Source organism: Anolis carolinensis, chromosome 3, assembly GCF_035594765.1.
Source record: "Anolis carolinensis isolate JA03-04 chromosome 3, rAnoCar3.1.pri, whole genome shotgun sequence".
Classification (NCBI taxonomy): domain Eukaryota; kingdom Metazoa; phylum Chordata; class Lepidosauria; order Squamata; family Dactyloidae; genus Anolis; species Anolis carolinensis.
The window spans coordinates 47,143,425-47,167,169 of NC_085843.1; the positions used below are offsets into that span (position 1 = coordinate 47,143,425).

Here is a 23,745-nt window from a genome sequence, read left to right on the forward strand (position 1 = left end):
TATATATTTGTATATTGAATACTGAATAGGCTACAAGGCTGAAACACGTACTGGGAGGGAAGAGAGGGATCTGACCTTGAAAGTGTGGATTGTTGTATCTACAGAGAAACGACCGGGGAGCTTCTCCATAAACAAGCCCCTTCCTAGCACGAGGAAGCTCTCGTGAGAGGGAGATCAAGAGACAAACAACGTATGATGTAAGAAGAGCTCAGAAGCTCCAGGAAGCTCTCGCGAGAGTAGAACAGTGCGGCAACAGCAAGGAGGAGGAGAGATACCAGCAATTCGCGCAAGAGAGAGCACGGGAGAAAACGAGAAGACAAGGATGGAAGAAGCCAGAGAAGGAGGGAAGGGTAAGGGTGGAAGAGACGAACGGAGGCAAAAGAGAGACTGAAAGGGACGAGAAAAGCAACACAGAGGGAAACGGAGCAGTGGAGCAGTGGCAAGACAACAGTAAGTACCGGGGGGGGGGGACAGAATTTATAAACCAAATGAGAAAGGAGTGCTCCATGCAGTCATGCCAGCCACATGACCTACGGTGTCTACGGACAATGCCAGCTATTCGGCTTAGAAATGGTGATGAGCACCAACCCCCCAGAGTCAGACATGACTGGACTTAACGTCAGGGGAAACCTTTACCTTTTAAGAAAGGAGCTAAATGTCTAGAAGGAACATACAAGAGGAAGACAAAGGGAAGGAGGAAAGAGAGAGGAAAGATGAGGCAGAAGAAAGAAGGAAAGAGGGGAATAAGAAACGAAAAGAAGGAAAAGAAGGAGAGGAGCTAAGGATGAAGAGAAGGAAAAAGAAAGGACAAGAAAACCAAAAATGACATACTACAAACCAAAGGGAGATAGAGAGAATAAAGATCTAAAAACCCAAACCAGAAGACCATAAATAACAGAAGATATGATTCTCAGAGATATGGTGAAAGATATGATGAAAGAACTTTATAAAATGCAAGAAAAACACGATGTACTTCAAAAGATGGTACAGGAACAAATTTGAGATATGAGAAGGGAATGGAATGAAGATCTCGGAATGATGAAAAAAGAAATGAATTCAATTCAAGAAGAACTGAAGGAGTTAGTAGAAAAAAAATAAGGAATGTACAAGAAACCACACAGATGAGATAAGAAACTGGAAATGAAACAAGAAGAATTAGAAGTAAAATAAATGGAATACCAATTAAGATTACAAACATACAGGAAGAACAAAGAGAAAATGTGAGATTGACAGTTGTGGAAATACTTTCTAAATTACTTGGATGCACAGAGAGAGAAATAGAGGATCAGATGGATAGGACTTACAGAATAAGTACAGTATACACAAGGAAAAATAAGACACCCAGAGACGTAATTGTCCACCTTACAAGGAGAGTAATCAGAGATGAAATACTGAAGATCAATAACAGGAAACAGGTCTTCTACAAAGAAAAAACAAGTGGCTATCCTAAAGGAATATCCAATCTCAGTGATAAAAAGAAGAAAATATACCTTTCTCACAGATTAACTAAAAAAAAGAAAAGAAAAATAAAGTTTAAATGGGAGAGAGAAGGATTAATGGCGACTTTCAAAGAACAGAAATATTGGATAACCACGGAAGAAAGTGCCAAGGAATTCTTAAAGAAAATCAAGACAGAAAAAGGGAAAAAGAGATAAGATGATTACGGATATTATGAAAGAGAAAACAAAAAGAAGAGACCACGTGACTTTTCACTAGAAAAAGAACTTGACCCAGAAAATTACAGACTAAATCTCAGAGGAAGTACGGAAATAATCGATCTAGACAATGTAAATTAGGTAGAAGAGGAAGGTGAGGAAGAGGAGGTAGAAGAAGAGGAAATGGAGAAAAAAGAAGAAAAAAGCCAAGAAGAGGAAGAATGATGCTACGCGAAATAAAGATATACTCTAACAATATTAATGGGCTAAATTCAAAAATAAAAGAAATAAAATATTTAACACACTAATCAAAAGGAACTGTCATATATTTGCACTACAAGAAACACACATAGTTTATAGACATACAGCACACCTAGAAAACAAAAAAGTGGGAAATGCATTTTATGCATCAGCATCAGAGAAGAAAAAAGGGGATGTTTTATATATACAGTAGAGTCTCACTTATCCAAGCCTCACTTATCCAAGCTTCTGGATAATCCAAGCCATTTTTGTAGTCAATGTTTTCAATATATCGTGATATTTTGGTACTAAATTCGCAAATACCGTAATTACAAGATAACATTACTGCGTATTGAACTACGTTTTCTGTCAAATTTGTTGTATAACATGATGTTTTGATGCTTAATTTGTAAAATCATAACCTAATTTGATGTTTAATAGGTTTTTCCTTAATCCCTCCTTATTATCCAAGATATTTGCTTATCTAAGCTTCTGCCGGCCCGTTTAGCTTGGATAAGTGAGACTCTACTGTATACATAAAAATATCCCAACCGATCTGGTCTTTAAAGATGGGGAAGGAAGGTTCGTAGGAATAAACATCGTATTACAGAATACAAAAATATTGGTATGTAATATCTACGCGCCAAACAACTCTAAAAAGATATTCACAGATAAATTACAAGAATGTATAAACAACCAAGAATTCGAACAGCTACTAATATTAGGGGATTTCAACCGAGTGGTAGATGGAAGAATAGACAGGGGTAAAGAAACCAGAAAGAAGAAAGATAAAACAAGTAATTCGGGTAATTTACCAAAGCAAATGACAAATACGTTAAAAGATTTAAATCTGGTGGATGTTTGGAGAAAAATGAAAGGGAGACTATATTTTTTACTCAGACAGGCACAAAACCTGGTCGAGAACTGACATGGTATGGGTATCAAAATCATTAGTAACAAAATTAAAACATGCAAAAATCTTACCAAGATTAGATTCGGATCACTGCCCAACAGAAATAAAAATCTATAACTCAAAGAAAACAATAAGATGAAAATTGGATGACAATCAAAGAAAGAAGAAGATATAGAAAAAAACAGAAAATTATTAAAAGAGTACTTTAACTTAAATGACACCTCAGAAGTACATTTACACACGATTTGGGAAGCCAATAAGGTGGTAATGAGAGGCAACTTCATTCAAAAGAAAGCCTTAAAGAAAAAATAGAGAATACAGAAAATGGAAAAAATAACTGAAGAAACCACTAAAGATGGAATATTAAAAAAGAACCCAAAGAATGGAGATGCACAAAAGAATTTGAAGGTACTATATAAACAAAGAGAATTCTTAGAGATGGAGGAAAGAGCAAATCAACTTACGTTTATAAAACAAGATTTTTTTTCAAAATGCGAATAAATTGAGAAAAAAAGAGGCCACTTATGTGACAAAAATAAAAGAAGGAAACAAGATATATACCCAAGAAGAAGAAATAAAGAACAAATTTGTAAAATTTTATAAGAAACTATACCAGGATGAACAGATAAAGAAAAGATCATGGAATATCTAGAACAGAGTAGAATACAAAGGATATCAGAGGAACAGAGGGAAGAGCTAAATAAAGAGATTTCGGAAGGGGAAATAACAAAAGCCATTATGAATATGAAAACGAATAAAGCACCAGGACCGGACGGGCTAACGGCATTATATTATAAAACTTTCCAAAAAGAACTAATGCCCTATCTAAAAAAGCATCATGAACGAAATAAGACAACAAAGGAAAATGGAAAGAAGCAAATATATGCTTAATATACAAAGAGAATTCAGACCCAGAAAATGTAAAAAATTATAGTCCAATTTCGTTACTAAATATCGATGATAAAATATTCAATAATGTGATTGCAGAAAGATTTAAAAGGTTTTTAAACAGTTGGATAAAAGAAGAACAGATGGGCTTTTTACCAATGGGCTATGTCAATTGAAGCAACATGTTTTTATCCACAGCTATGACTGCATTTTATAAATTTTAATGTTTTACATTGTAATTATGTATGTGTATGGTTGTAATTATGTGGTTTTTATCGTTTCAGATTTATGTATTATCTATTTGCAGCACTTCGCTGTATTTTGTTGGCCGCCCCGAGTCCCTTCAGGGAGATGGTGGCGGGGTAGAAATAAAATTTGTATATATATTTATATTATATATAAGGCTTGTGAATTTTCACTCAACAGTGGTCAGTGGTTAGGTATGGGCTGCTACATGACACTTTGAATCTCAAGGCATGCATCATTTGTTCATAGCTACATCTCCAATGAGTCTCCTTTGCTGAAAACTAAAGAAGAAGAAAGAAATCCTTCTTCAAAATAGAACAGAACACTCTACTAATAATCTGAACTCTAGGTCAGCATCTGGGAAAACTTTGGATAAGATTGCAAGCCACATCAATAGTACTCTGTAATGAGTTTTCTCTCCTCCTTCTTCCCAATATGTCCTTACTTATACAAAAAAGCTACTATAGGAACAGCGTTCCATAACATATGGGGAAAATCTGTCTGAAAGGTTGGGGGATCTCTGCAAAAGTGGAACTGCCTTCTGTTCATTCAGCAATAGATTTGTAATGTTTTTGCAACATGCATACACAAATCACTTAACATTACTGGCAGTAATTATTCTTTGAATTCTGGAGGACATTAGTACCAGTGGCTGTTTTTGTTTTATCTTTCAAAACATTTATAATTTAATATTGTAACATATAAACTCAAACTACAATAAGCAAATATAGTATATATCATGCCAGCATACTAGGAGGTTATCTCTAATGATCTTGAACAAGATATAGTCTCTAAATCCAGAAGGCAGTGTATCCTTAACCTATCCAAATTCTATTAAATGTTATTACAATTTAGCCTGCCTTTCTGCCAACAGAATATTGAAACCAACATGAAAGGAAAATTAATATTTACAAGCCCTCCTGAATGTATTCCGAATCCTTCAAGGGCAATCTAATTTGATAAAATGTCAAACATACAAGGAGTGTCTGCTGATGAAAGTAAAAGCAATACCAAAATTCAGAAGATCGGTGAGATGAAGCCTCAAATGAAGCCTCAAATTAAAGAGCTCTAATGCATCATTGATAATTTAGTATGACCCTTTCCTTCTGAAATGTATAGTATGGGTATCACAGTTGTTACTACAAACTAGAATCGTTTATTGTTTGCTCCAATTTTTATTAGTTTTAAATTGCAAAACTTCTACTTTTTGCTTATCAATACACCAATAATGCCTATGATTTGCAGTGCAGAAGCATATCACAATGCCTAGAAAACACCTTCAGAAAACATATTTTGTCAAATACAGGCAAGTGAAATGGTGCTATGGGGATATTAATTATTTCCATAGCTGTGCTGTGTGGTATCCAGGCTCTATGGCCATGTTCTAGCAGCATTTTTTCTAATGTTTTGCCTGCATCTGTGGCTGGCATCTTCAGGAGATCTGAAGATGCCAGCCTGTGGAATGTCCAGGGTGGGAGAAAGAACTAATGTCTTATTAACCAAGTGTGAAGGGTGTAATTAGCAAACCTGATTTGCAAGTGTTTGAGTGGGATCCATCCATTAGCATGTGAGTAACTGAGAAGACTGCGTAGGGCATCTGCCTGGAACTATTATTTTATTATTTCCCACATTTGTACCCTGGCCTTCTCACCCCAAAGGAGACTCAGGGCAGCCTCACAACAAGCAACCATTTAATGCCAACACATACAAGTATAAATAACAGTTACAATTAAAATCAAAAAGTTTAAACATCAGCTATTAAAACATCAATTAAAATTACACAGATTCAAAATCATAGTCCAAGGTCTATCCATTGTCGGTCAAATAAAGTCACTCTACTTACTGTATTGCTGCATTTACTGCTCGAATACTTAATCCCACCAGCATGTTTTAAGTTTTTCCTGAAGAACAGGAGGGAGGGAGCTGACCTGATTTCATTGCAGAGGGAGTTCCACAGACAAGGAGCCTCCATGGAAGAGGCCCGGTCTCTCGTTCCCACCAGTCACGCTTGTAAGGGTGGTGGGACCAAGAGCAGGGCCTCCCCTGATGATCTTAACCTCCGATATGGTTCATAGAAAGAAATAGGTTCAGACAGGTAAGCTGGGCCAGAACTGTTTAGGGCTTTATAGGCTAAAGCCAGCATTTTGAATTGTGCTCGGTAGCAGACAGGCAGCCACTGGAGCTGACGTAGCAAGGGGATTGTGTGCTCCTTGTACACCACTCCGGTGAGCAATCTGGCTACTGCCTGTTGGGACTAGTTGAAGCTTCCAAGCAGTCTTCAAAAGCAATCCCACCTAGAACATAATCTAGGTAATCTACTTGGGATGTAACGAGTGTGGACTACCATGGCCAAGTCAGACTTCCCAAGGTATGGGTGCAACTGGCGCACAAGTTTTAATTGTATGAAAGCTCCTCTAGCTACCACTGAGATCTGGAGTTCCAGACTCAATGATGAATCTAGGATCACTCCCAAGCTGCGAACTTGTGTCTTCAGGGAGATTGTAACCCCGTCCAACACAGGCTGTAATCCTCTACCCTGTTCGGTTTTAAGATTGACCAGGAGTACCCCTGTTTGTCTGGATTAGGTTTAAATTTGTTCACGCTCATCCAGTCATCACAGCTGCGAAGCACTGTTTCAGGACCTGAACAGCCTCTTTAGTAACAGGTGGGAAGAAGTGATAGAGCTGAACATCATCTGTGTAAAGAAACATTGAACTTTAAAACTCCGGATCATCTCTCCCAGCGGCTTCAAGTAAATGTTAAACAACATGAGGGATAATACTGAGCTCTGCGGAACCTTACAGGTCAATGGCTGTGGGGCTGAGCAGGTGCCCCCCAATGACACCTTCTGGGAATGGCCCTCCAGGAAGGACCGGAGTCACTGTAAAACAGTACCCCCAAGCCTCCTATACCCATGAGATGTCCAGGATACCGTGGTCTACCGTACCAAAGTCTGCTGAGAGGTCCAGAAGAACCAACAGGGACACACTCCCCCTGTTCAGTTCCCAGCACAGATCATCTACTAAGGTGACCAAGACTGTTTTGGTACTATGTCCAGGTCTAAAGCCAGACTACGCCAGAGGACCTGATCAATGCAGTCGAAGTAGTCAGATCCTTAGGGGAAAGGGACCATGTGCTTCTGCAGTTTGCGATACAAAGGAAGGCCGAAACTAAAACAAGTCAAATCTGTATTCTGGACTTTATGAGAGCTGAGTTCCAAAAAATGAAGGAAATACTGAGCAGCATTCTGTGGAAGATGATGCTAAAAGACATGGGAGTTAAGGATGGATGGGAGTTTTTCAGAAGTGAAATACTCAAGGTGCAAATACAAACAGTGCCAACAAAGAAAAATAATAAGACAAGTGTAAAGAAGCCAGAATGAATGTCCAAAGAAATTCTAACTGGGCTAAGACTCAAAAGAGACATGCACAAGAAGTGGAAAAGGGGAGAAATCACCAAAGAAGAATTCAAACAAATAACCAATTCCTGTAGGGAAAACATTTGCAAGGCTAAAGCGCAAAATGAGCTCAGGCTTGTCAGAGACGTTAAAAACAATAATAAAGGCTTATTTGCTTACGTCGGTAGGAAAAGGAAGAACAAGGAGGCAATAGGATCTCTGCGAGGAGAAGATGAGATGATGGTGACAGGGGACAAGGAAAAGGCAGAACTACTTAATGTCTTCTTTGCCTCGGTCTTCTCACAAAAAGAAAGCCTTCCTCAACCTCAACAACATGGAATGGACAAAGGATTAGGGGAAATCCAATGCCAAGTAGGGAAACAAGTTGTCCAGGAATACCTGGCCACTCTAAACAAGTTCAAGTCCCCAAGGTCGGATCAACTACATCCGTGAGTACTGAAGGAACTAGCGGAAGTTATTTTGGAACCACTGACAATCATATTTGAGAGTTCTTGGAGAAACTGAAAAGTCCCAGCAGATTGGAGGAGGGCAAATATGGTCCCTATAGGAAAAAAAGGACAACCCAAACAATTACTGTCGGGTCAGCCTCACGTTGATACCAGGCAAGATTCTAGAAAACATTGTTAAGGAAGTGGTCTGCAAACACCTAGAAAGTAATGCGGTCATCGCTAATAGTCAACACGGATTTATCAAAAACAAGTCATGCCAGACTACTCTGATCTCTTTTTTGACATAGTTACGAGCTGGGTAGATGCAGGGAACATCGTGGATGTAGCGTATCTGGATTTCAGTAAGGCCTTTGACAAGGTCCCCCATGACCACCTAGCAAACAAACTAGTCAAATGGGGGCTAGGCAAAACTAGAGTTAGGTGGATCTGTAATTGGTTAAGCGAACAAACTCAAAGGGTGCTCACCAATGCTTCCACTTCATCCTGGAAATAAGTGATGAGGGGAGTGCCACAGGTTTCCATTCTGGGCCCGGTTCTGTTTAACATCTTTATTAATGACTTAGATGAAGGGTTAGAAGGCATGATCATCAAGTCTGCAGATGACACCAAATTGGAAGGGACAGCTAATACTCCAGAAGACAGGAGCAGAATTCAAAACGATCTTAACAGATTAGAGAGATGGGTTGAAACTAACAAAATGAACTTCAACAGGGACAAATGCAAAATACTCCTTTTAGCCAGAAAAAATGAAATGCAAAAATACAGAATGGGGGATGCTGGGCTCAACAGCAGTATGTGTGAAAAAGATCTTGGAATCCTCATGGAGAAATTAAACATGAGCCAACAATGTGTTGTGATGGCAAAAAAAGTCAATGGGATTAAAGTGTCTAGATCGAGGGAAATCATGCTAACCCTCTATTCTGCCTTGGTCAGACCACACCTGGAATCACACCGTGTCCAATACTGGGCATTACAAATATTGACAAGCTGGAATGTGTCCAGAGGAGGGAAAATCAAATTATCAAGGGTCTGGAGAACAAGCCGTATGAGGAGCGGTTTAAAGAGCTGGGCATGTTTATAGGTGAATTCCTCGGAATCGTCATTAATTAAAATAAAATTGTATCTATTTTGGCTTCCGAACGGAGTTCTGAGGTGGTTTGGCAATTCGGAATTAACCTTCCAATTCGAAGCCCATTTATTTAAAGGCCTCGGAAAACCATCGGATATATGAGAAAGCATTTTTAATTCAACCAAACATTGTTTGCAGGGAGGAGCAGCCTAGCCTGGGCTTGACTCCTTGCCCAATCAGTGCTGACTCTTGGAAGAGCATTTTCATCCAGACTTAATAACAGCCCCATAGAAAGAAACCAAGTCCTGAGTATTTTCCCTCCTGGCTAGCAGCGGGCCGTTTTGAGACAGCATGTAGCGGTTTGAGAATTAGACTATGATTGTGGCTTGATTCCGCACTCAGCCATGGAAACTCACTGGGTGATCTTGGGCAAGTCATTGTGATGTCTCATGGGCCTTGTAGTCCCGTTCCTAGTACTATTGTGGCAGATGAGGAGGAAAACATGGGATTTCCACCGGTTCAGCTTGAATCGGAGCCTCTCCACCTGGAGGATGTTTGTCCTCAGGAAGTTAACCAAACAAGCCTTGGGCAGAATTCTCCCCCGTTTTCCCGAAAGGACAATTATAATAGAGATAGAGGAGTCAGGGAGGCTAATCGCCGGAGTCTCAGAATCGCTGCCAGACAATTAGCTGATTAGGTATGCTTCCCTTGGGAAATTCTAAGGAGTTGTACATCTGGACAGAGTTGGGTTTCGCTTCTTGTTCTCCAGGGAAAGTGTTCTGTTGGCGGGAAAACAAGACCCTATATAGGAGTTTTGCCGCAAGGGGAACCTTGCGGAGTCAATTGTTCAGCTTGAGGAGAGAGATCGTGTGTAGACTTCGTACCCCAGTTCCCTGTTTCCCGGATCAAGTTTTCAGCCTTGCCTTGTTTCACGGATCAAGTTTCCAGCCTTGCCTTGTTTCACGGACTTCTCTGGACTCAGTTCATGTTTCATGTTTGCCTCGTTTCAAGTTTTGATCTAGCCAAGATTCAAGTCTATTTTCCAGCCTTGTTGCCAAGCTACTTTGGACTTTAAGGACCCTGTCATTCCCCACACCATTGCTTGGCAAGGTGTGTGTTTCGGTCAAGTGGATTATAACTTTGGACTATAATATCTTATATTGGACATTATTTTCCTGGACAATATTTGGCCTTTCCTGAAAGGTCTGCTTCTGAACTATATTCTTCACTTGTTTTTATTGACTTTATATATTCCTTTAATAAAGATATTAGATAGATTCTGGTCTCTGCGCATGGTTATTGGTGCTCCGCAGCCTGGGTCCTGACAATTTTGACTCCGCCACCTAAGCACCAATTAACCTAGAACAGAATGTCTACAGGAACCGGGGCGGAAGCCCAACCACTCAGCTACACCATTTCCAAGGATGAATTAGACAGAATCCGTGATACACTCCATACACAGGAGGGAGAAATACGGGGCTTTATATAATTCCTTAATAAAGATATTAGATAGAATCTGGTCTCTGCGCATGGTTATTGGTGCTCTGCAGCCTGGGTCCTGACAGTTTGACTCCGCCACCCTAAGCACCAATTAACCTAAGGCCAGAATGTCCACAGGAACCGGGGCGGATGCCCAACCACTCAGCTACACCATTTCCCGGGAAGAATTCGACCGGATCCGAGATACTCTCCGAACGCAGGAGGGTGAAATTCTGGGCTTGAAGGAACGCGGAGTACGTCTCCCTGCCCTAGCGCAACCAACCAAGTTTTCTGGAGAAGCCTCCAAGGTTCATGTTTTCCGTCGCCAATGCCAGGTGTACTTAAAAGCCCGCCAAGCTGAATTTCCTCAAGAAGACGTCAAAGTGGCGTGGATATACAGCCTCCTAGATGGACCTGCGGCCAATTGGGCGACGGCGCTGTTTGATGCGGGTTCCACACACCTAAGTTCTGCGCAAAATTTCTTGAATCACCTTAGGAAGACCTGCGGGATCGAAGACGACGAGGAGGCGGCCGGTCATAAACTCCGGCGTCTCTTCCAAGGGGACAGGGCATTGTCCCGGTACATAGCCGAGTTCCGGGTGCTGGCTCAGAGCACCGGCTGGAACGATATAGCCCTTAGAGGACAGTTTCGCGAGGGTCTTAACTTCGAGATGCAGGAAGAGATCTCTAAGGTGGATCCTCCAGGGACTCTTGAGAGACTCATCAACCAGTGTCTACGTGCCGAAGCCCTGATAGCCAACAAAAAACAGTGGCTCCGAGGCCAGAGTGGAAGAGCCGGAGTGAAACCCCCCGCTTCTGCCAGTATTCAGCCACGTCCAGTATGGAGATCCCCACCACCAGCCCCAAACCCCATGGGAAGCGAGGAAGAGCCGATGCAGTTGGGCAATGTGCGCCCCAGACTGGATGTTGCCGAAAAGGCCCGCCGCCAACGTTTGAATTTGTGTTGGTACTGCGGGAATGGGGGCCACCTCGCCAGAGAATGTCCAGCCAAAAGGAAGCCCACTGCCCGCCTGGCAGCGGCGTCCTCCGTGGAGCCGGAAACGGCTGAGGCGGCTGGAGCCAAGCCGGCGGGGGAAGCCAGCGACCGGGCGTAGAGAGGCTCGCCAACCCGGTCAAAAACCCCACTCAAGAGCCGCAAACCGGGGTCCTATTTCTCCTGGTGGTCACGTTGTGGTCAGCGAAAAAAAGACCCGTCATGATCCATGCCATGATAGACTCAGGAGCAACAAACAATTTCATCGATAGAGAGTATGCCGACTCTCTGGGATTACAATATCATGATTTCAAGAATGCCCGGGTGGTGCAAGCCATAGATGGCCGTTCCCTAAAAACGGGTCCAGTAAGCCAATGGACTGAACCCACCAGAATGTGGATAAGGGAACACATGGAAAAGATTTCCTTCTTCGTTACCGAGGTGCCCCACTTCCCTGTGATTTTGGGAATTCCATGGCTGACACTCCACGACCCAAACATCTCCTGGTCCAACAGAGAATTACAGTTTGCCTCAAGATATTGCCAAAACCATTGTCTAGTAGCCAAGGTCTGCCATGCCACAGACACCGAGCCCATCATCACCTTGCCCAAGAAATATTCTGACTTTTGGGATGTTTTCAATGAAAAGGAAGCCGAGAAACTACCCCCACATAGACCCTATGACTGTGCCATTGACCTGGTGGAGGGGGCCCCAATTCCGCGAGGACACCTCTACTCCCTGACTGAACCAGAGCAAGAAGCTCTCAGGGAGTTTATAGAGTCAAACCTTCGCAAGGGGTTCATCCGACCCTCTCAATCCCCAGCAGCTTCCCCAGTGATGTTTGTGAAAAAGAAGTCAGGGGACCTACGCTTGGTAGTGGACTATAGAGCCTTGAACAATATCACGAAGCGGAATCGTTACCCCCTGCCTTTGATCTCGGACCTATTAGACCGGCTCCGAGGGGCCAAGGTTTACACCAAGTTGGATCTCCGGGGGGCTTACAATTTAGTTCGCATCAGAGAAGGGGACGAGTGGAAAACAGCCTTCCAGACCAAATTCGGATTATTTGAGTCCCTGGTCATGAATTACGGATTATCCGGAGCTCCCGCAACATTCCAGCATTTTGTCAACGATATCTTCCAGGATTATCTAGATCAGTTCTTGATCATATATTTGGACGATTTTTTGGTGTTTTCTAGATCGCAATCGGAACACGAACAACACGTCAGAATGGTGCTACAACGATTGCGGGATCATGGACTATATGCCAAGTTAGAAAAATGCGCCTTTGATCTACAAGAGGTAGACTTCCTAGGATACCGCGTCTCGCCATTAGGGCTCTCCATGGACCCGGCAAAGGTTTCAGCAGTATTGGAATGGCGGGCGCCAACCAACAAGAAGGAAGTGCAACGCTTCTTGGGGTTTGCAAACTACTACCGCAAATTCATCCCAGACATTGCCCGCTGGTCTGACCCAATCACCAGCTGCATCCATGGGAAACAGCCTTTTCGCTGGACGGAGCAAGGAGAGAAAGGGTTCCAGCAACTAAAGAAATTATTCACGACCCAGCCAATTCTACAGCACCCAGATCCTAAAACCCCTTTTGTTGTGCAGGCTGACGCCTCTGATGTGGCAATTGGGGCTATACTCATGCAACCGGTGGGAGAACACCTTCATCCTTGTGCCTATTACTCCCGTCAGCTAACAGCCCCAGAGAGAAATTACACTATTTGGGAGAAAGAACTTTAGGCCATAAAGGCAGCCTTTGAAAATTGGAGACATTGGTTAGAAGGGGCCAAATTTCCCATTGAGGTTCATACTGATCATCGAAATTTGGAACACCTAAGGACCGCACGAAAGCTAAATCAAAGGCAGCAGCGCTGGGCTTTATTCTTTGAACGTTTTGACTTCCAGATCCATTATGTAACCCCGGCTCAGACCAAGCAGGCAGATGCTCTATCCCGGAAACCAGAGTATGCTGCAGGACGCAGAGAGACCTCCGAATCTCGATTGCTGCAGCCCGAAAACTTTGCCACGCTCACAGTGGGAAACACCAAATCCACAAATACAGTCCCTGAACCTCATTCCTCTTTAATTTCCGCTCCTTTCTGTTGAGCTCCAACAGTTGTCGTGCCGCTGGCCACTCCTTCCCTGTCCTTGTTTCTATTGGGCCCTGCCCCCACCCCACCCCTTTGCCATCCCTAGTTGCTCTCTCTGTCTCTCATCCAAGGTGCGACGATGGCGCCACCGCTGCTCCCACTACTACTGCTGCAGGAACCCTTCCCTTCCAGCGCGGCCGCGGAAGCTCGGGGCGGTAGCTGGAGACTGTGTGCACTGGGAGGAGCATGGCGAGGTGAAGATGCTGCTCTCTCGGGCCCAGCTCAAATAGCAGCCCCACCAAGACCATCGCCGCCGCCAGGAAGGTGAGGAAGGCACACTAAAAGGTGGGCTAGGGTTATACTTTGACACACTGTGATAGGCATTCAAGAAAAAACTGGAAGAGTCAATTGCATGATGTATTTAGTTCATTTTGGATGGCCTATACAGGTATTGATGTTTTGTGAATGTTGTACCTGTTTCCTGGTCAACATGGCTAACCTTGAATATGTTGATGAAACTTCAGTCTAGACATAAAATACATGCATTGTTTGAACCAAAATGCACATACTCTAGGATAGCTGGGGAAAGGCCAAGGGAGGAGGGAAGAGAAGCAACAGAAATTGATAGTCTTAGCTGTCAAATCAAATTAAGCTACCGTTCTTATATTTATACTGCTTATCCTTAAGGACTGTGAGCAGCTTATCTTAAAAAATATGCTTCCTATTAAATGCCCTTAAACAAACAAATAGCAATATTTACAACAGCAATTCTAATCAATTACATTTTAGATTACAGTAATTTCTTTAGATTGTGTTCTTTAGACTGTTTTCTTAAAGTTAACTAAAATTTGATGAATACTGCAGCTGTGTCAGAATAATCACACTTTACATGGCGCTTAATAAGCACCATTGAAATATAGAACAAAGCAAGTAGAAATTCTATCCTGAACTATAGTGAGAATGGGGGAATCTTTGTGACCTTGAGGATGGCAAGCATTTCTGCCCTTCAGATGCTTAAATGTGTCTGCTGAGATGGAATGTTTGGTGGGTGAAGGGAAAATATTAAATCACATCCTGCCCTAAGCAAGTGCCTTGAAAATCATTGTTTACATAGCATTAGGATTAGGTTAAGAGGGGCCTTAATTTGTCAGACCCAAATAATCCCTATCAAGATAATGATTTCCCCAGCAGGCAGCAGAAAGGAGTTTTTAACTGATGATGAAGGGCAATATTAAAAATGTCCACCAAAATTGCTCTACCAGTACTGTTGAAGTAAACATTGAGACAGTGGTCTTTTCCCTGCCATCTAACAGAGTAAAGCGGTGGGAATGTCTTAAGCTTTGCCAAGCTTTGCCCATTTTCTTGTTATTCCCTCCACCTATGGAAACAACCCGCGTTTATGATATGGGAAGGGGGGGGGAGGAATAACCAATGAAAACTGGGGAAATTGTTTTCCTTCTTCAACTCCTCACCTATAAAACAGACTATCCTTCTATCTCTATCCCCTAATGACCTCCACCCGGATAATGGAACAGTACAGTACCATTTTCTGTTCTCAAAAAATTGAAATAGTTTTCATTTAATCAATGACAGAAGAAACCAGAATGGTTAAAAATTATTTAGTTCATTCATTGTTTTGGAAGCCATGTTAAAGCCAATTATGTACTAATAATCTCAGCTACTGAACAAAACTTATTAATGAAAAACTGCTTAAACCATCAGAAATATTATTTCATATTACTTTTCCTACAGAACAATGATTTGAAAGTTTGCAGAATAAATATATTACTTATTATATGGAAAAGGATACTTTTCATATATATGAAAAAATATAGCCTGGCTGCTAGACATATATAACACAATGAGAACTGCTGTTGATACGTCCGTGCAGTTGATATGTCTATGCAGTTGCATCTGGTTACCAACTGAGTTAATAAATAACTGCAGTGCCAAATGCCTCCAAGATGAACACTACTTTTTACTGCTATTAAGTTCCGAATACTATTTAAGCTCATTCTTCACAAGATATTAATTAATTCGACCGAACAAAGAAAAATACAATCAGGGTGCTACTTCTCTTTCAATCTAAATATACTGGTTTGAAATAAAATCAACAGCCATCACAATCCAATGTTATAAAATTCCTCAAAAATTGTTCATCTGGTCCTCCACATGCTTTTGATTTCAACTTTCATAATTTTTAATCATTGGCTAGGCTAGCTTGAGCTTATGGAAACTGACATCTACAAATACAAATAAAGGTTGAGAATCACTATTCTAGAATGAGCATGTTCTTCCTGTATCCAGAAGAAGTGACTGTATTTCTACCCTGCCTATCGGTGATGAAACTCAGTATAGTCAATACAACATGGGTTTTCAGATACTGTCTTGAAGTGCCTATTTTGAACTACTGAGTCATCTTCTTTTCCATTATATATGTCAACATCACGAAGTTAATATGCTTTAGAATGGCAAAAGAATCAGAATATTGAGATTCTGCTGACATACATCAACTTATCAGATATCTTCGGCTAAATGATTGCTCAACTGCAATATTCTTAATTGACATAAAGCACTGTAGAAAACTTTCAAAATTATGGCCAAAGGCCAAAGGCTGGGAACCTATTCAAACACTAAAGTAGTATAATAGTCTGTTGTGGGCTCTTTTGGGGCCTACATAACAGGAAGAACCGACTGTCATATGAAAATTAAGGGGGTGCTGGCTTCAAATCCCCTCTCAAATGCATGGTGTTTGGTAAGATATTGTGTATGGTGCTGAAAAAGTACTGGAAGGATAGTTTGAACAGTGATCTGTACCACAAGTAAGGTAACTGTTTTAGCTAACCATTCATATTGGTTTAGCTGTCAGGCATAGATGAAAATAGGTGGCTTGAAGCCCAGAGACTTTTTCTTCCCTTGTTTCGGGTAGCTGCTACTGCTGCTGTTTCGTCTTTTCTTCTTGCTGCTATTTTTGAATCCCTCATCAATGTAACTTGTAGGATTCCAAATAATATGAGCCAAAAAGCAACATTTATGAAAGATTACTCAATATGAACTCTATAAATAGATAATGGGAAATTACTCCCCTTAAGTCACAAGGAAGATTCTAGCAAGAAATTAAGAAAATGTTTCTAACAGCTGTCTTTTAGTCATAGATGACACTTTACGGAATTCAGGGCTCACCCCAAGGGCATGTGTAGAACACATAACTCTTCTCCTGATTTTTAAAGCTTTTTTCAAACAAAAAAACTCAGAAAAAGGTCAGGAGTTCAGGTTTAAAAATATGTACTTGTAAACCCAATCTATTTATTTATTTAATTCATTTATAGATCACTTTTCTCAACCCTAGGGGGACTCAAAGTGGTGTACAGCATTATACATAGCAAAGATTCCATGTCTCACATTGATATACACATATTAAGACATCCATAAATTAAAACTATACAAACCATCAGCATAATGGCAAAACATTAAAACACTAATAATTAAAACATTGATTTTCTTTAGCTGTTTGTGTATTGATGTTATTTGTCGAATGCCTGTTTACACAGCCAGGTTCTGAGCTACTTCTTGACCAATATCTCTAATGGATGAGGACCCCAGAACAACACCATCTCTGTTTTGTCCTTATCAAATAATATTTTATGCATCTGTATTTAAATTTTAAGAATCATATAAAGCAGCAATTCTCAAACTATCTGATGAGGAGAGCCAGCAATTCTCTCCATCATGTGCTGGGCAGCAATTCCAAAATTGTGCCATATTATCATCATACTGGGCATCACTTCTGAAAACATGTCTTATAGAAGATAGTGCTCATGGACCAGCACTGGTCCACAGAATACCAATGTTAATAGAACTGACATGAAGTACTCTAGGGATATGCAGTAATTTAGCAATTTAGTAATTTTAAAGCTACAGACATGCAGTTGCTGTTGCCCGTTTTTGGTCTAAAACTATTTAGCTGCTTGTGATCCCTTTTTATCAGTTTTGAACTATTATTTATTCAATGCTTTTGACACAAAATAAATAAATAAATGCAGTAATTTAGCTATTTCCTTTCATCCCTTCACCCTATCCTCCAGCTGCCAGAAGATTTTAATGAATCAAACAGCAATATGCTACTTCAAAGTTTCTTGTACAACATCCTTTATTACTTTGTTTAAAAAAACACAACACCATGCTTTCATACTTTTAATTTAAACAACATGTTCCTGGAAAGTGTTCAAATTAATGACACTGTTGCAACTAGACAAAGCTTAGAAATATGTAAGCACAAATTGATCTCTCCTGGGCTATGAATCATCAAGTACATAGTTTTTTGGCAAAGGATTAGCTACTCCTACTATAAAAACATTAGGGACCGACCTACTAGCTTTAAAGAAGAAAGTGAATAAAGAGATAGAAGTAAACGGAAAATCAGGGACTATGTTGAGATATAACACACTATCTACAATTCTCGTGAAGTGTATTTGGTTTTCACGCAATATATTGATTTCTGCTGATGGATTGTTCCTGGTACTAACTTCCCTCTCACCCAATCAGCTTACTGGTAGCTCACCAACCTGAGTCCCTTTCACCGACCTGAGTCCCTTCAGGAAGATAGGGCAGTATACAAATAAAATTTATTATTATTGTTGTATTATTATTATTATTATTATTATTATTATTATTATTATTATTAGGCCATGGTCATGAGTTCAATCCCGTTTCAGCAGCTAGTTTCTACATGTACTCAGAGTTCTCATCATCTGTAAAGGGATAGAAACTTTTTTCTTCAGATGCAGTACAGAGGGATATTAAATCCTCAGGATATAAAATGTATTTATAGAGTTGTAGGAGTGGGACTGAATATAATAAGATCCAAAATGATGCAAATTGTGTTATTTGTTCTTTTTCAAAGGGCTGGATGAGGTAATACTGTTCTTTCAAATCTTTAAAATACTCAATTATTGTTGATGTGTGAATGCAATAAATTTGCTTTCAAAAGTCGGTTTTGCTAGGTTTAAAACTCTTTTATCATACGTGTAGTTATGAGGATTCTTGGTCTGTAGTGCACCACTGTCCACTGTCTTTATTCATACCTCTGCTAATTTGGAATTTGTAAATATAATTCATACAACTTGTACTCTTGGTTAGCTTCTGATACGATAAATAAATAAATAAATTTCAATGGTTTCTCTTTCTTGTCTTCATTTGTAATTTCCTAGACTTTGAAATACAAATCTCTTAGTCTCCTGTCCAGGAAGGTATTGTTATTCATACATCAGATTTGTATCCTGTTGTGTATATACACCATATTTGTCAAACATAGAATGAAGTGGGGCACTGATGACATAGGATGACACATATCACATTGGAAAATGAGCATGCTGTAGGTAACATTACTGTGCACTGCTCCTAGATTAGATATTAGAACAAAGTAGGTAACATTATAGTGCATTGCTCCTACTGTGTTTCCCCTAAAATAAAACATCCCTGAAAATAAGACCTAGTTGAGGTTTTGGTGAATGGACAAATATAAGACATCCCCCGAAAGTAAGACCTAGGAGGAGGGAGCCGCCGCCTCACAGGAAGGCGCACTGAGACTGTTAGGAATTGTGGGAGTAAAAGTCCAAAACACCTGGAGGGTCCAAGTGGGTCCATGCCTGTTTTAGCTGCTAGGCCTCCCTCTGGCCATGCCAATTTTTACCTCAGAGCAGAGACTTGGCCTTGGCACCGGAAAAAAACCACACGCGAAGGCGGAGGAGGCGAAGACATGCCCGCTTGCTCGATTGCCTCAGAAAACGGGCACGGCTGGCTAGAGCGAAAGGAAAGGGGTGAGGGCGGTAAGGTTAAAATGGCGTCAGTTTGCAGGTAGGCTAACGCACTCTAGCCCAGGCCTCTGGGGCACTCTATAGTTCCGAAGGCGTACACATCCCTGGCAGGGCCTAGGCCAGTGCTGCTGGCAGCGGTGCCCACTTACTGAGGTGAGTGAGCAGGCGTGCCCTCACCTCTCCTGCCTTCATGGATGGTTTCTTTCTGGTACCAAGGCCAAGGCTCTGCTCCGGAGGAAGGCCTAGCAGCTAAAACAAGCATGGATCAACTTGGGCCCTCCACGTGTTTTGGACTTCTACTTCCACAATTCCTAACAGCGGAAGTCCTTGGTGGAGAAGGAAGGAGCAAAATAAAACATACCCTAAAAATAATACCTAGTGTGTCTTTGGGATCAAAAATTAATATATGACACTGTCTTATTTTTTGGGAAAGATAGATGTTATAACAGAGTTGGCATCTGGGCACAGGGCAAGGTCTTGCCCCTCTATTGTCATCCATGTTGTGTCCTGCTGTAAGTAAGTGGTTGTTTAACATTTTGAGGTGGTCTGTAGGCCACCAATGGCATGCCTCCCAGAGCTTGTGAGACATTTGTGTTATTCTCCATAATGGGTTGAACTTTGTTCATAACATGTTTGAGCAGTCTCACCTGAGATTAAATGTGACAACTATGGATGTTCTGTCATCTTCTGTCGTTAATCTGTTGTTGATACCACATATTTAGCCTCGTTGACTTATTTCTTTACTTCCTTAGGTATGTATTTTAGTTTGAGAAATGCCTACTGGCTGTTTGATAGGTAAGGAATACTCATAATTTTACCAGTCCCTTCCCCTGAACTATAGCCTGCAGCACTTGGCATCCATTGGCAGTCTCTTATCCAAGGATAGCCCTGACTGACTTCCAAAGTCAGACAGTATATGGTGCTTTTAGGGTATTTAGGCCAGGAATTTCAGTATCTCAGTTGTTTGTCCGTAGCCTTTATTGGCTACCTGCCTGTCATGACTTCAGCTCACTATCTGTTCAAAACCTATGGTCAGGATCTGAGTACTTCCCATTGAATTACACTGCTTCTGCAAGAAACAGAGATAAACACTTCCTTCTACAGTCTCCAGACACGCCAAAAGCTAGAAGGATGGGAAATTCTAAAACAACAGCACTGTGCACTATGGAAAGCATTTCTAAGACACAGAAGGAATAAAAAGTATTAATTTCACTTGCCCTGAATACAGAAGTATTCAGTAAACCATTGTCCTTGACCAAACACTATTATGAATATGCAAATGTGGTATTTAATATGCATATTAATATCTATTAATTTAGAGGTTTTCCAGTAAGCCAAACAGAGGCAATTGATACAAATTTTTGAAAGGGTTCTGCTGTTTGAAAAAATATTTCAAGTTCAAACTTTTACCAAGACAGGGTCCCAATATCTTCAGTAGATCGTACTTTCTAATATATTTGAGACTGCAGCCTAATCATTTTGATAGCTGCTGACATTCACTGAAGCATGCACTGATAATGATTCAAACAGGACAGTGTAAAAAAGCTATGTCTCTCTTCAACTGTGGTTTGCAAAGGCATTTACTTCGCACTTAGCATTATATGATGCATACAAATTATACCCAATACAGAAAATGTTTAGAAACTGTGACTAAAATAAATTCTTCTGTGCTATGTCAAATAGAAAATAGCACACGTAACTCGCTATCTGAAGCCTGACCCATTAATGTCAACAGATCCACCCTTAAGGTATGACAAATATTTCTACATATGCCACTATTTCACTATGTTTTTAATTTAAGATAATTTCAGAAACCTTTTTAGGCATCAGGACATTTTTGTGTAAAAGGCAGAAAGAAAGAATTGTTTTCAGAGCACAAGAGCTTTGAAACATTAATTTCCATTTGCATCTTTCATTTATTGTTACTTCCCATTTTACTTTCCCAAAAGAAAAGGTTTCTCCTCCACTTTGATAGAGGTTTTTTGTTTTGTTTTGTTTTTGTTTTTCTGCAAAATAAAAACACATTTTAATGTTTTGGGTGTTTTAGTCTTTATACAGCTGCCCAGCTAATCATTATACCAGGCTGTTAAATAAGAAAGTATTTCTATTTAAGACCCATATGGAAACAAATTCATTACGGTAAACATACCATATATACCTTATACACATAGCATGAAGGAAATTGCATACAATATTCTAAATAATGTTGAATATGAAACAAAGTTGATATACACTGAACCAGAGGTCCCCAAACTTTTTAAACAGGGGGCCATTTAATGGTCCCTCAGGCCGGACTATATTTGAAAAAAAAACAACCCTATAAACAAATTCCTATGCACACTGCACATCTCTTATTTTGAAGTAAAAAAAAAACAAATGGGAAGAAATACAGCCTCAATGTTAATCATAATCATAATAAAAATAATAAAGATGGTTGGAAGAGACACCTTGGGCCATCTTGTCCAACCCCCTTCTACCTTTGTGCTCAAAAGTACAAGCAAAGCACCCCTGACAGATGGCCACCCAGCCTCAGTGTTGTTAATAATCATCATCATCACCATCATACATCACACAGTCCTAAACGCCAGGGAAGTGTTCAACTTGTGATTTTGTGATACGAAATCCAGCATATTTATATATCTCATTTGCTGTTATACTGTGTCTTTGTGCAAATAATAATAATAATAATAATGATGATAATAATGAAGAGGATTGGAAAAGACCCCTTGGGCCATTTAGTCCAACCCCCTTTTGCCTTTGTGCACCAAAAGCACTGGCAAAGCACCCCTTAGTAAATTATTAATTAAATAATAATTAAAATACCATTATAAACAAGCAAAGCTTTAGAAGGTGCACAACAGGTGAGGGAGGGGGAGGCGGAGGAGGAGGGAGCCGCCATCACGGGGGACAGATAAATGGCTTCGATGGGCCGCATGTGGCCCCCGGGCCTTAGTTTGGGGACCCCTGCACTGGACTATCAGAAAGCAAAGGTGTTACCACTTCAGCTGCCGAAGTGGATCATTTTGGATTTTGTAATTCTAGATAAGGGATGCTCAAACCATACTTTTATCTTATACCATCAGATTTGCAACTCAAAAACCAATAATCTATTTGCCACATAGATCTCCAAAGGCTCCACCTCTCATTTTGATATTCCCAACTGTATTATGTCAAATGATCAGTGAGTTTCCAAAAATGTCATTTATACATCTCTATGAATTACAGTAGAGTCTCACTTATCCAACACTCGCTTATCCAACGTTCTGGATTATCCAACACATTTTTGTAGTCAATGTTTTCAATATATCATGATATTTTGGTGCTAAATTCATAAATACAGTAATTACAACATAACCTTACTGCGTATTGAACTACTTTTTCTATCAAATTTGTTGTATAACATGATGTTTTGGTGTTTAATTTGTAAAATCATAACCTAATTTGATGTTTAATAGGCTTTTCCTTAATCTCTCCTTATTATCCAACATATTCGCTTATCCAACGTTCTGCCGGCCCGTTTACGTTGGATAAGTGAGACTCTACTGTATAACACTGTATGAAATACACAGTTCAACATAAAAAATAACACTTTATGAAGAAAATAGATATATCAGAAATTAAATAAGAAGGGCTGCATACTGGCCACAAAGAAATATTCAGTAATAAATTACTGACTTGAAGGTTGACAGCATTCACTAGCAGGAATTAAATTCTCTGCTTTCAAGAAGGAAACTTTTAGCAAACACTGGTAAGTGTGCATAAAGCTGTTAAAATAATTGGCGAGTCTCAGTGAATCTATAAATGTTCTCTTACCTGTCCTGTGACTGCTCCTCATACATCCTCTCTTTCCCTTCTTTAAATAGTCTTATAGCCCGTTTTGATTTTTTCATGAGACTGTCAATATATATCTTAAAATACTCATTTTCACTGAGCTGTGCAAGTTTCTGGTTGTCATCATACTTGCTCAATATAAGTCGCAAATGCTGATACGTGTCTGGTAAAATATCAAGTATATAAGGTGGGCTGTTCTTCAACTGAAGTTTGGGATTCTGACACAATCTTACCTAGAAGCAAAGAAAAATGTGCATAAATTTAACAGCTGACTGAATTGGCAAAATCTTATTTGATATCACAAAGAGAGCAGACGAAAGCAAAAATATAAGCCTTAAAGTCATACCAGGACTGGTTAGTGAGACTGTTAAAACACAATATGAAACCAAATAAAGACACGTACAATGTTTTAGGGAAGGGGTGGACAAAGTGTGGACAATGGACCTATGTGGCCCCTGCACCTCTTTTTGTGTTCCCCACAGATCAAAAAAGTTTATTTTTAAAAAAGTATTGTTCCAAAATGACCCAAAACTATCTCTGGTGGCAGAAATCCCCTACAGGGCTCTAGCAGCAATTGGGGCCCAAATTATTCCTGCTTTTCCCCCCCAGAGAATAGGTATGGTATAGATACAGTTCTCCAAGGTCTCC

The 23,745-nt window shown here is 40.3% G+C and overlaps 1 protein-coding gene across 8 annotated transcripts in view; it reads right to left on the minus strand.

Annotated features, from left to right (window-relative positions):
• The window catches only part of cblb (Cbl proto-oncogene B), a 130,770-nt gene that overhangs the window by 70,529 nt on the left and 36,496 nt on the right, over positions 1–23,745 (minus strand). For 7 of the 8 annotated variants that reach the window (XM_062974845.1, XM_008107794.3, XM_062974844.1 and 4 more), the window contains one exon: positions 23,080–23,330. The exons of the other annotated variant lie outside the window; for it this stretch is intronic. In XM_062974845.1, coding sequence (XP_062830915.1) covers positions 23,080–23,330 — 251 coding nt within the window. The remainder of the gene's footprint in view (positions 1–23,079; positions 23,331–23,745) is intronic. 8 annotated transcript variants of the gene reach the window in all.